Source organism: Pelodiscus sinensis, chromosome 14 (assembly GCF_049634645.1).
Source record: "Pelodiscus sinensis isolate JC-2024 chromosome 14, ASM4963464v1, whole genome shotgun sequence".
NCBI lineage: Eukaryota > Metazoa > Chordata > Testudines > Trionychidae > Pelodiscus > Pelodiscus sinensis.
The window spans coordinates 29,540,888-29,554,895 of record NC_134724.1 but is presented as its reverse complement, the minus strand read 5'-3'; the positions used below and the strand labels follow the sequence as shown (position 1 = coordinate 29,554,895).

General features: G+C 43.2%; 1 protein-coding gene across 2 annotated transcripts in view; it reads left to right on the top strand.

Annotated features, from left to right (window-relative positions):
* Window positions 1–14,008, top strand: part of ALDH1A2 (aldehyde dehydrogenase 1 family member A2) — a 103,458-nt gene that overhangs the window by 11,342 nt on the left and 78,108 nt on the right. The window contains exon 1 of one of the 2 annotated variants that reach the window (XM_006112467.3): window positions 8,723–8,948. The exons of the other annotated variant lie outside the window; for it this stretch is intronic. Coding sequence (XP_006112529.1) covers window positions 8,832–8,948 — 117 coding nt within the window. The 5' untranslated portion in view covers window positions 8,723–8,831. Of the gene's footprint in view, window positions 1–8,722; window positions 8,949–14,008 lie in introns of those variants that run through there. 2 annotated transcript variants of the gene reach the window in all.

Sequence of the window (14,008 nt, the reverse complement as noted above, 5' to 3'; positions counted from 1 at the left end):
CTTTCTGGACCATTGATTCTCCATACACCTTTCTAATAGTTAACACTTGCTGACTGTAATTTGCACTTGTGTTGATTCTGGTGCAGCACAAGTCTAATACTTAATCCTTGAAGTGAGTCCATTACAAAGAAATAGCCAAACCTGGAAGGTGCTGAGTGGGAATGCAATAAGTAAGGGCGAGATGCATGTAAATACTTACACACACAAACCCCAGACATAGGTGTCCAAGTCCTTGTTTTAGATACCCAGTTTTGGCTCCACTGTGATCCACCAAACTCCTGCACCTACACTCACGCTGCACCTCAGTTTTTCAGAGTAAAAGTTCCTTAGGGGCCTATATTTCTGTCTCTGGACATACACACTGCTACATGTCTATAGGCATCCTGATACCTGTCTCCCATATAACCCCCAGAGTGATCAATGAACTAGGGGCAGACAGGCTTTTGGCCCTGTAAATCACATGTGAGGCCTACTTAGGTCGAGTAGATGTGCTCAGAGGGTGACAACTAGATTGGATTCCTTTCAAAATCTGGTTGGTGGTGCCTGTGCCCACCTTATAATTTTTCACCTGGTGGTCAGAGTGCTCATCTGGGATGTGAGAGACCCAGGTTCAATCCCTCCTGCCTGTCAGGAAGAAAATAATTGAACAGGGTCTTCCAGCTCTAGGCAAGTGCTCTCACCATTGAAGTATGGGATATTCAGATGTAGGGGACCTTCAATATCTCATGCTAAAGCTGTTCCACTGTGGGTAAATAATGATAGAGTGGTTGGACCAAGGGGACTGGACCCAGGGTCTCCCACCTCCAAGCGGGTACTCAGGCCTACTGATGGGCAGGGAGTGGGGGTGGGGGGAGAAGGAGTTAATTGCCTTGGGGCCTGGCAATATTTAAGGGCCCATGGCAGTGAGGATACCTGGAGCCCTGGGCCCTCTAAATTGCCACTGAAGTGCCATGGTGTGTGCTCTGAGCATCGTTAAGGGTTCGGGAGGAGGACCGGCATGGTGTGCTCTAGGCGGCACTGAGGGCTGGCAGCCCTGTCTCAATCCCTTCCACCTGAGGACCTGCCCCTTCTGGGAGTACAGAGTCATCCCCCTCCTCTGCCCAGGGACCTGTTGTGTCTGTTGGTTCCCCACGGGGTACCCTAACTCCTAGGCTGCAAAGTCATTCTAATCCCCTTGCTCTCGTGCAATGACTATATATTTATCCACAGTGGAAAAGTCCTTGGGCCAGAGGGAGGCAGAATGAGGAACTGAAGCTAGATTTCCCCCATCCCAGGGGAGTGCTCTAACCACACCACTAAAACTTACATGGTGGGCACCATCACCTCCTCCTGTTTCTTGTGGAGTGAGGCAGGTGCCTAAGTCATTCCTCTAAGAAACATCTGTCTGACTCCAGGTGGTGAGTTCCTTTCTGTGGATCACTAAACATGGATAGGCACCTCCCCACAGCCTTGACTGAAAGAGGGGTAGGCTTAGCATGCTTGCTTTTGTTGCTCTCATTCTTCTGTGCCTCCTGCTTTGTATGGGAAGCCTAGGAGTGTTGTTCCTGTATGCCCAGTATGGAAATCCCTAAATCCCTCCATGAATGCCACCCTAAGACATTAGGCAAGAAGAGTCCCAACTTGCTAATGTAAAGGATGTTAGTGAAGTTTACATGCCACAGCACTGCCCCTGTGCTTTTTGTTACTATCAAACATCTTTAGTTTGGAGGTTTGGTAGATGGTGTTAATATAAGTGATGCCACTTATTTGACTATAAACAGCATAATTTGAAGTGGTGGTATTAAGGTTTGGAAATGAAATCAAATATTTTTATAAATGTTACCTACCTTTTAGATTCACCTGAGCAGAACCGATAATAAAGAAAAATTATAATAGTAGGCCCTGTTCTACTCTAGGGAATAATTTCAAAATAACTTCTCTTACTTCAAAATAACAAGTGGAGCATCCACAGTACCAAGTCCGCTATATCGAAATAATAGGCTGGTTATTCCAAAATAATAACTCCTGCTTTCCATGAGGTATAGCACTTATTTCAAAATAGTTATTTTGAAATAGCGGTAGTGTGGATGCTCCACTGTTGCTATTTTGAAATAACTACTCCTCAGAGTCATTCAAAGTAATTACTCCCCAGTGCTTCCTGGGGCTCAAAGTCGAGATAGTGCATCCACATTAAGGGAGCCTGCCTCAGACTAATTTCAGGGCTTCCCCATAATATGGACATGCTATTTTGAAATAGTTATTTCGGGGGTTATTATTTTGAAATAAGTTATTTCAAAATAATTTCCTAGTGTAGACATGCCCTTGCAGAATTAATTTCAGAGGGGTAGTTGTGTCAGTCTGTAACTTTCAAAACATCAGGTAGTCCTGTGGTACCTTAGGGTACGTTTAAATTACATGCCTCTGCATGTAAAATAGGCTACCCGACATAGTCAGTGAAGCGGGGATTTAAATATCCCCGTCTTCATTAAAATGAAAATGGCCACCGCGCTGTGCCGGCTCAGCTGATCGTTGGCACAGCGCGCAAGTCAAGACGTGGATCGATCGACAAGGGAAGCTTTTGTCAACTGCTTTCTTATGCCTCGTGAAACGAGGTTTGCAGGAGCGGTCGACAATGTCTTCCCTTGTCAACCGACCCGCATCTTGACTTGCGTGCAGTACCGATGATCAGCTGAGCCAGCACAGTGCGGAGGCCATTTTTATTTTAATGAAGCCGGGGATATTTAAATTCCCACTTCATTGACTATGTCGGGTAGCCTATTTTACATGCCTCTGTCGGCAGAGGCATGTAATCTAGACGTACCCTTAGAGACTAATATATATATATTTATATAGTATCAGGAGCTTTCATGGGCAAAACCCACTTTTTCTGAGGTGATGATCTTGAGTGGAGAAAAAAAGGGGGACGGTCAGAATAAAAAGGGAGAGGAAAGAAAAAAATTACCTGTCAACTGTAGTCCCAGTTGGTAATGAGGCTAATTGAGTGGGTTGAAAGTATCCCATACTTAGCTTTTGATGTCAACAGGTATTGAATGTAAGAAAAGCTGGTTTTATATGTTAACCAGTTTAAGTCTTTGTTCGGGCCAAGAGAGATGGTGTCAAATTTGCATATGAAAGTCAATTTTGCACTCTTTCTGTAGTTGGCTTGTGAAATTCCTTTGTAGAAGAATGGCTACTTTTAAGTCTATTAATGAGTGCCCAGGCAGGTTAAAATGTTCCCCCCCTCGTTTCTGTTTTACTATTTCTAATATCTGTTTTGTGTCCATTAATCCTTTGTCGTAGAGACTGGCCAGTTTGGCCAATATACATTGCTGGCACTTGAATGAATGTGTTATTGGCTAGCTACTAACATAAATCCTTCACCTGAAAATAAGGGAGACAACTATACAGGTTTTTCTCCATTTTGCCGGTGACTATTTTCTTTACAAAGCATGGAAGGACAGTAATATCTTTGTCATTATAACATGACACAGAGCAAATTTACTTCTAGATTAAGTGATTTGAAGTTGCTGTCTAAATAGAAGGAAAATTGGTTTGCACTAACACCCATTCACATGCAAGAAAGTAAAATAGACTGATACAATTATCAACTTACTTAACTCTCCTACCCCCCATAGAAAAAAAATAGTTGCAAGATTCCAGTAAAATTGTCATTTTTATCCATATGTGGGCTTTTTAGGATTGTGAAACTCCTTGCATTCAAGAACAAATGGTGTCTTCTTCCTTTTTCCATGCAATGTAATTTTTATTAGAAGTCTTTGTTGTTTTCACATGAGAAACAAAGCAAGTTTAGTTCTGTATTCAATTTACTTATTTATTGTGGTAGTACCCAAAATAGGGTGGGTAGAGAAACCAAGGAAGATAGAATCCCAGCCTGGACAGATAACACTCGAGAAGAAATGTTTGTATTAACTGACCGGGAGCTGAATCTATGACCTTTGGTATGATAATTAAGCATGCACAGTGTTCAGATTGCAACTTTGTTCTTGTGTCCAGTGTAGCATTTTGAAGTCTAGACCTTCCTGTTACTCCCAATTGGCAAAGCTGCCATTCACTCCAGTGAGAACACAATCACACTTGGTTTTAGGCTCAAATAATTTCCATTGCACGTATGAGGCAATAAACCACTGTAGACCCTAGCTGGCAAGAAGAGTGAATACAGATTTGCCTCCTCTTGTCTTGGGAGCCCTATTCAGCTCTCTGTTCATGGGCAGTGGGCTCCACAGGAGGTGCCAATCATCACCCTCTCAAATCCTTTGGGGGAATCCACATAAAAAATATTGCTAGTATTCAGCCTTGCAGCTCACTGAGTGGCTGGTCTCTGGGACATGTGAGATAGTAAGGGGAGCCTCTAGAAACAAGGGGCACGGGATCTGTACTGCCAAGCAGCTGGAGGAAACTGGGCAACTTCAATTAGGGTACGTCTACACTTGCACCCTCTTTCGAGAGGGGGATGCAAATAAAGACATTTGAAATTGCAAATGAAGCCAGGATTTAAATATCCCGTGCTTCATTTGCGTATTCGAGTTATGGTGCTATTTTGAAATAACAAACGCTGTTAAGATGCGGTTATTTTGATAGAAAACCCTTTTCTTGAAATAACTGGAAACCTCACAGCATCTGTTATTTCAAACTAGCGCTATTTTGAAATAGCACCATAATGTGAATATGCAAATGAAGCACAGGATATTTAAATCCCGGCTTCATTTGCAATTTCAAATGTCTTCATTTGCATCCCTCTCTCAAAAGAGGGTGCAAGTATCAACATACCCTTAGGCTATGTCTACATTGGCGGCTTCTTGTGCAAGAACATCTTGCGCAAGGGTTCTTGTGCAAGACGTCTTGCGCAAGAAAATGTCCACACTGCCATGTGCGTGCAGTGCTTTTGTGCAAGAGTTCCCATGGCAGTGTGGACACTCTCCTGCACAAGAAAGCTCTGATGGCCATTTTAGCCATAGGGCTTTCTTGCTCAAGAAATCCCTGCCCAGCGTCCACACTGCCCTCTTGCGCAAGAGCTCATGCGCAACAGGGCTTACACCTGATAAAAAAGAGCGTAACTCTTGCGCAAGGAGCCCTCTCTTACCACGCAGTACTGTAAATTTCCTTGTGCAAGAGCGGGTGGGCAGTGTGGACGCTCTGCAGATTCTTGCACAAGAATGGCTGTACTTGTACAAGAAGCCATGAGAGTAGACATAGCCCCAGTGTGTAGTGGAATGAAATCTTCTGACTCAATCTCTAGCAGCCTGTATTGCTTAAGAATGAAAAAGCCACATAGGTGCCATCTCTCAAATTTTTGACAATAACCCCTTACATACAAACCCTTGTGAGGATGAGGGGAGATTCCCTCATTTGATTCATTTTAAGGCAGTTGATAAATATATATCACTGATATGCTAACACGCTGGCTCTGTGTTTTCAGTGTGGCATTATAAATTGCACTGCTTAATTTTTGAAATCTCACTCACAGCTTGACAGTCCTGCCTACCCATAAAACCAGAAAATTATGACATCATCTTCACTGGCCGGGGGAAGAAAGAAAGAAGTTATACAAATATTTGTACCTTCCTTTTTCACTACTGAAAACCACTACTGTGTATGAACTCACAGATCAGCACTGTTGCCTATACACCACTTATGTCCCAAGTTAGTCCTCATGTGACTTAAATGCTTAACTCTTGCTAGCCCTTTGCAGAGGAGTGAAGTTCACCTTCTATCCTTACACACACCCTTCAACACTCTATATTTGTACTGTCCATGAACTGTGGCCATGTTTGTAAAACACAGAGGAGCAAGAATTTGTGGACTTCGCAAAAGGGTCCATGTAACAAAACCAGAATTACCCCAGATTCTCTTGTTTATCCTTAAATAACTCAACAAAAAGAATAACCTGCTGTTTTCCTGGTTGCTTTGATTTCTATTATTTGTCTTCAAGACTGACTGAATTCACAGACTAAAACTGTTCTGCTGGGGGGGGGGGGGGGAAGGGAGGGGAGAAGCTGACTATGGATATGAGCTACATGGCCCAGCAGAGGGCAGCAGGCTAACAGAAGATGCTGCTGCATATAACCAGGTATCTGCTGCCACCCTTTCTTTGGGGGATATTTGGTTTACATTCATCACTGTCACACCCTGAGACACAGCCTCTTTGATGTAAGTTGCTGCAAAAAGCTAAGCGATTCTGAGAAAACTGGGACATGCTGAGAATAAAGCTGAGAGCGGTATAGAAGGGGCAAAAACACCAGGATGTGTTTTTAAAACTCTGATTCCCAAATTGCAGCAGCCTATGAGACCAATGCAAGAAGAGGCAGTGTCCCTCTGCAGAAATATATGATGGGAAAGTGGAGATTTGTTTGGTTAGATCCCTTGAAGGGCAGAAAAGAACAAAGTTGGGCTGTGCAAGCAAACCCCCAGGGTGTGTTATGCTGGGCAAGGGGAGCAGATCCCCATCCAGAAACTTCTAAAGAAACTTTGGGAGTGTGTCCTGTTGCTATCCATGTTGGTCCCAGGATGTTAGAGGGACAAGATGGGTGAGGTAACATGTTGGTCCAATTCCTGTTGGCAACAGACAAAAGTTTCCCAGCTTCCACAGAAGGAGCTGTGTGTAAGCTCTAAGCTTATCTCTCTCCCCAATAGGACTTGGATTTATAAAGCCCATTAGCTCACCCACCTTGGCTCTTCCATTGGGAGTGGAAGTGCTACCCAACTTTGCTAAGGGCAGGACTAGGGGGGAGGGGGAGATGGCTGTGTCCTAGCAAAGAGGCAGGACTAGCCAGCATCTACTCTGGTATCAAATTCCCCTGTATTTTCCTAATGTGGAAACATAATCTGTGTCGGTGTGTGTATTTGCTGTGCTCCTGGTATACTTTTGTGTCCGTGTATATAAAAACAGTGTATGAATCTCGGTATGCACTGTGTATGTGTGCGTATGTCTCTGGGTCTGTGTGTATCTCTGTGCATGAGAAAGCTGTCTGTTGAGACATATCTGTGTATATGCGCGTGTGGAGCTCTGAGTGTATCTGTCCTAATCTCTCAGTGGGAGTGGGGAGAGAGAGGCTGTCTTTCGGGGTGTAATGTGGATGTATATCCGCGTGGGACTCTCTGTCGGGCTATATCTGGGTGTGTATCCGGGTGGATGTGGGTGTATATCTGTGTGGATCTGTCCGGGTGTATCTGTCCGTGTATCTGTAGGGGCGGCTGTCTGGGTGTAGCTGTCCGTGTCTCCCTGTGGGGGCGGGCTGTCCGTCGGGGTGTAGCTGTCCGTGTATCTCTGTGGGGGCGGGCTGTCTGTCGGTGTGTATCTGTCCGTGTATCAGTAGGGACGGGCTGTCTGTCGGGGTGTAGCTGTCCGTGTCTCTCTGTGGGGGCGGGCTGTCTGTCGGTGTGTATCTGTCCGTGTATCAGTAGGGACGGGCTGTCTGTCGGGGTGTAGCTGTCCGTGTAGCTGTAGGGATGGGCTGTCTGTCGGGGTGTAGCTGTCTGTGTCTCTCTGTGGGGGCGGGCTGTCTGTTGGTGTGTATCTGTCTGTGTATCAGTAGGGACGGGCTGTCTGTCGGGGTGTATCTGTCCGTGTATCTGTAGGGACGGGTGTGTAGCTGTCCGTGTATCAGTAGGGACGGGCTGTCTGTCGGGGTGTAGCTGTCCGTGTATCTGTAGGGACGGGCTGTCTGTCGGGGTGTAGCTGTCCGTGTATCTGTAGGGACGGGCTGTCTGTCGGGGTGTAGCTGTCCGTGTATCTGTAGGGATGGGCTGTCTGTCGGGGTGTAACTGTCCGTGTATCTGTAGGGACGGGCTGTCTGTCGGGGTGTTGCTGTCCGTGTATCTGTAGGGACGGGCTGTCTGTCGGGGTGTAGCTGTCCATGTATCTGTAGGGACGGGCTGTCTGTCGGGGTGTAGCTGTCCGTGTATCTGTAGGGACGGGCTGTCTGTCGGGGTGTAGCTGTCCGTGTATCTGTAGGGACGGGCTGTCTGTCGGGGTGTAGCTGTCCTTGTATCTGTAGGGACGGGCTGTCTGTCGGGGTGTAGCTGTCCGTGTATCTGTAGGGACGGGCTGTCTGTCGGGGTGTAGCTGTCCGTGTATCTGTAGGGACGGGCTGTCTGTCGGGGTGTAGCTGTCCGTGTCTGTGGGGGCGGGCTGTCTGTCGGGGTGTCTCCCTGTATGTGATTAAATCTTTAGCTCCCGCTGCCTGCCTGCAGCTCTGTCTCTCCGGGTGTGTCCGTGTGTCTGTCTCGCTCTCCCGGCCCTGCCCCGGCGGAGGACGTGCAGGGACCCGCCGCCCGCGCTGTGGCTGGGACTTTGCTGGGGGCGCGGGGCTGCGACTGTCCCGCGGAGCTGTCCCGGGCGGGGAGGGGGGGTGCTCTGAGCCGAGCCTGTCCCGGGGAGCCGAGCGGCTCCAGCGCGCCTCCAAGCGCCGTCTGCGCGCCCCGCTGGGGGACGCTCGGGAATGGCCTCCCCGCGCCCCGAGACTTGCGAGCTGCCGGCCGGGGGGCGCTGCCTGGCTCCGGCCGCGGCCGCCAGAGGAGACCTGTGGGGCGCCGAGCGAGCGCCTGCGGGCCGGGCGGAGGCTGAGCGGCCGCTGCAGCCAGAGCGCGCTGCCCTTCCATCCTCCTAGGTAGGATGGACCTGCCCCCCTGCCGCCGCCCGCGCGGCCAATGAGAAGAGACCCGGCTTGACACCTGCCTATATACAGAGGACGGGAGCAAAATCTTCAGCGCTGATCTGTGCAAGGGGGGGGCGGGGGGAGAAAAAAAAGAAAAGTGCATGTGTGTGTGTGTGGGGGGGGGGAGCCCAGGTCAGATAAAGGGAGAACGTTTGTACTATAAAACCCCCCAAGACTATGACTTCCAGTAAAATTGAGATGCCAGGAGAGGTGAAGGCAGACCCTGCCGCTCTGATGGCATCTCTGCATCTGCTGCCTTCTCCCACTCTCAACCTTGAAATCAAATACACCAAGGTAAGTTGTGTTCATTTCTTCTGGCAGGGAGCTCACGGCTGTCCCTCCAGAAGAGGGATTTTGCTTTAAATCGGTTCCAATCTGCCCTAACCGTCTTCAGTGCCGAGATAAAAAACTGCCTTGAAACACTAATAAAGGAAATGGATTGTTGTAGCCCTGTAACCCATCTGGGAAGCCAAAGGATAATAGAAAAGCAAATGAGATTTGCTGAGGTTGGCTGTACCATTTATGTGCTTCTTTAAATATTTTCCACAAAACTGATCAGTTTTATTTTTAGTATAGTAGTCAGTGTTTCCCTTATACATTTCAGACACTCCTGATGGAAATCAAAGAAAGTATTGTACATACTTCTCAATCAGAAAACAAAAATGTTTTCTTTCTTGAAATGGACCATGTACCCTTGGGACTTTTTTTTACAGTTCCTGGAGGGCTCTTAATCCTACCAGGTTGTTACAGCCTTGAAACAGGTCTCTTGACTAACTTCCTTAATATCTGAGTACGCCCTTGAAATGACATTGTTTAGAGGACAAATTATCTTTAACATGTAAGACATATAGTGTCATATAATATTTTCATTAAGTACGGTTACGAATTATCCAGCTGGATTACTGTAAATACATACTTAGGATTTTTATATTACATTATAGAATTGAATGGTTTCCAGAAGCTAAAACAGGCTTTTAGATCAGTTGCTTGTAAAGGCAAGTTCAGTTTTTAAATTTGTTTTTATGTATTGAATCTTTATACCTTTAGAATCTTGAACTGAAGCATGTTTTCATTTATGCTGGAGAAATATCAAATGTACATTGTATAAACAGATTGCAATGGTTAAGACTTTATTTCTAATTACCGAGTAATTTAATAGGAATAGAAAATACCTTGACATTAGAAAAAGGTGATAACATTTTCCACTAGAAATGCACCTTCAGGTGTCTTAGCGCTTATAAGAAACTCATGTTAGCCAATCCATTGTAATATTTTCTTTCCAATTATCTTTTTAAAAGCTTTTTGTTTTTCTTTTTTTAAAGCTAGTAACAAAATTAATCTATTCTCTAATTTTTTAGTTATTCCTTATTTTAAAAGACTGATTGAGCAGAATATCAACTACTTTAGACTTCATATTTTTTAATGAAAATTAGATATACAAATTAAGAGGGCATATATTTGCTTACTTATAATTATCCAGATGGTAATTTAAATGATTTAAAAAGTAAGTGGGTGTTTGAGGGTGGCTGATGTGTCATTGTAAGGATGATGCTACAGAGCAAATATTTTTCATGAATGTTATTTACTGGTTAAAATTACTACTTCATGTATCATAAAATGGGTGTCAGGTACTGTGAGTATTCTTTGTACACGTCAATTTGTGTAGTAATTGTGTGTTCCTTTCTCAACTTTAGGCAACTTTGAAATTGGTTTAAAATCTTTCTGAAGTATAATGCAAAGTTGTGAGTGGCCATGTGCCTCTTTTTTGTTAGAAACTATTACAAAGGAACATTACTCTAATAATCTAGAATGAAAATGCCCATATTCTCAGAAGTATGTGAGATGTGACAGATTCTAGTCTAGTGGTTGACATAAGAGTTCATTTTTCAGTATTAAAGCAACAACAAAAATGTTTTACAAGAATTTGAAATATCAGGTAACTTGTGATTGCCCTTGAAGAAAGAAGTTTGGTATAGAACAGGTATCTTTAGTATTTTATTTGGCATGTCTTCAGTATCTGTTTTTCTGTCTGTGTCTTTCTCTCTTTCTCCTCCCCCTTTCTTTTCTTTCTCTCTCTGCAGGAAAGACAAGTGATTTATAGATAATTGGAGTCTTCAGTTTGGAGTCTTGTCTTGGGCAGGACTTTTATCCTGGATCCACTTTCCCACCTATTACAAAGAAAAACAATCAGAAATGAAATAATGGATAGAAACTTGATTCTTTCATTTCGGGGAGGGTTCACTCCATGTCTTAAGTGACAAACAACTTCCATAAACAATAAATAATGTTAGACTAAAGCACTTTACAAAAAAAGCTTGTAAAATCCAGACATCTGTAAGCATTTCCAGCAGCCTCTCCTCTTGCTTGTTAGCTGAGACCTTTAAACGCACAAATAGTGCTCAGAGTTCTTGAACTCCTTACAACAATTCTCTCTGAATGTGAAGTCTTGGCCATTTGGGAGCTAGTTCTTTACATAAAATAAAGAATGGTAATGCAGAGAAATTAAAGTTCCTTGGAAAAAAAATTTTTTTTTTTTGCTAGTTAAGGATTGCATTTCTGCTGTGTTTTAAATTCTAAATTTGAAAAAAAAATGCTTAAGAAATTTTAAGTGAAGTCTAAAAGCTATTAGACTTCCAGAGAGCCTTAAGTTATATTCATTATAGATTTTTAAAATGTGCATTAAATATTACTTTTTACCCAGGAATCTTTAAAATAGTAGCATGTATATTATTTTCCTAAGAAAATACCACACTACTAAGACCCATTAAGTGACATACATAAAATAAACATCGGTCGTGTTTGAAGTTGGGTGCAGTTGGTCAACCACCAAATATCATAAAATTGTTTCTTCAAATCACTAAATGCTGGATAAAGTGAAATGAATCAAGAGAGAATGTTTGGGTTCTATTACATATACTTCTGTTCCATGATTTGGAACATGTACTATACATTTCTTCATTGATCATGAAAAAAAATTGCAGTTACTGTCAATTTCCTAATGCACAAATACAGTTTTCTTTTAATATTTGTTGTCGTTTACACTGAACTCCACCCTCAGAAGGGAATATAGTCTTCTTTTTAAAAATTAGTCATAGAAATATGTTCCCCTAGATTGGGCACTATAGGAAATAACTAATTTCATATATAAATAATAGGAAAATGTTGGAAGAGAAACAACAGTCAGATTCTATCCAAACTTAAACAAGATTAATGTCCACATTTGATTTAGCGTTAAATATCTCCCCGTCTGGTGACACTCACTGGAACTGCTGTGTGCAAGACACTCAAGATTTCCATTATAATTATTCATTTCTAAGCCTCATATAAATAAGTTGGTATTACTAGACAGGAGGATCTTCCCCTCTTACAGGTATGTCTATACTACAGAGGGTTTTGTTTGTTTTTTTTTGAAAAAACAGCCATTTAAAAAAAAAAACCCTTCAATTATGTCCACAATGCAATTGCATTCTTTCAAAGGAAAATTGAAAGAACAGCCTTTTTTCTGACATTGGTAAACCTCTTTCTATGAGGAAAAAGCCTTTTTCCAAGAGCTCTTTTGGAAAAAGGCGTGTGTGGATGGGAAAGAAGGAGTTCTTTCGCAAGAATAGGAAAGAGGAAAAAGCATAGGTGCTGTGGGGGTCATTCCGCCCATAGTAATCAGAGCTTACGTGTGAGATAGAGTCCATTCAGTGTGGATGCTATCTGTCGAAAAAGCAGATTGCTTTTTCGATGCACTTTTGCACTGTGGATGCTCTCTTTTGGAAGAAGTTTTTTTGGAAGATCTCTTCCAGAAAAGCTTCTTCCAAAAGAAGCCTGCAGTCAAGACATAGCTACATGGAAGTAAAGTCATTCTATGGTTTTGTTTTTCATCCTTCCTCGCTCCCCTGCTCCAAACCTGTGATGATCTCTCTCTCAATCCAGAGATCCATATATATGGAGAGGGTGGTGAGCAGGGAATGCCAAGCTCCCTCACCCTGGCAACAAGCAATCAATGCAATAGTGCCATCTCCATGCTGGGAACTCCTCCAAAATGGCATTTTGGAGGAGCATCAGATGTTGAGGGAAGCCACAGCAGTGAATCCACACAGTCTAGGCATTCTTAGCATGTAGTGGAACTCCAGAGATCTGTGTACATCTGTGGGGACGCTGGGCTCCACAGTCTGAACCTCCTTATAATCTGATCTGTTCTTTTATCTTGGTATTTATATGGCATCTCTGACACTATACTATCTGAGCAACTCTCCAGTGTTTAAAAATAGACATGGAATTATTCCAGTGGGACTATTCCCCTTGCAGAGGTTTTGTTTACTATGTCCACCTTGGTGTTGGTGGTGGTGGGGTTCTGCAGGAATTCCTGATCTCTTGTTATTATCAACCATTTTTATAGACAGGACTTCTGATTTTTGTATTTAAGCACCAATAAAATATCCCAATCTTGGTAAAAAATGTGTTGATTCAATAAACACTGAAAAAAATACCAGAAATGGTTACTCAATTTGAGTTGACTTCACCCCTTTCCCAGAAAAGTTTGTTATTATATGGGCAATATTGCTGCTCTCTGGTTTATATCTACATGGAACAGTAATAGGGACTATCGGGATGTGCTTTTTAAATTGTACTATTGTATTGCACATTAATTGGTCTGTGTGGTCCCTGCTGGTGTGTACTAAAGGTTCACACCTGCATTGTAACATAAATAGAACCTCAGAGTTATGAACACCAGAGTTATGAACTGAGCAGTTAACCACCCATCTCATTTGGAACTGGAAGTATGCAACCAGCCAGCAGCAGAGACAATAAAAAAGGCAAATAAAGTAAAGTGCTGTGTTAAATGTAAACTGTGAAAATGGCAGGGGAGGGATTAAAAAAAGATTTGAACAGAAAATGGTTACTCTGCTTGTTTCATTTGAATTAAAATGGTTAAAAGCAGATTTTATCTTCTGCATGATAAAGTTTCAAAACTCTATTAATTATAGATGAATCCTAGAATCCTAGAACTGGAAGGGACCCCAAGAGGTCATCAAGTCCAGTCCCCTGTCCTCACAACAGGACCAAACACTGTTTAGATAATCCCTGATAGATGTCTATCCAATCTGCTCTTAAATATCTCCAGTGATGGAGATTCCACATTTTAAGTCAGATGAGGGACGGGAAGATGGTTTATTTAGAATAACATTAAGTCAATGTTCAGTTGTAAACTTTTGAAAGAACAACCTTAACATTTTGTTTGCAGTTGCAAACATTTCAGAATTACGAACAACATCCATTCCTGAGGTGTTCGTAACTCTGAGGTTCTTCTATAGTTCTGTTTGAAACAGTGATATGTTAAAGCTCAGTAGGGAACAAATGCACTG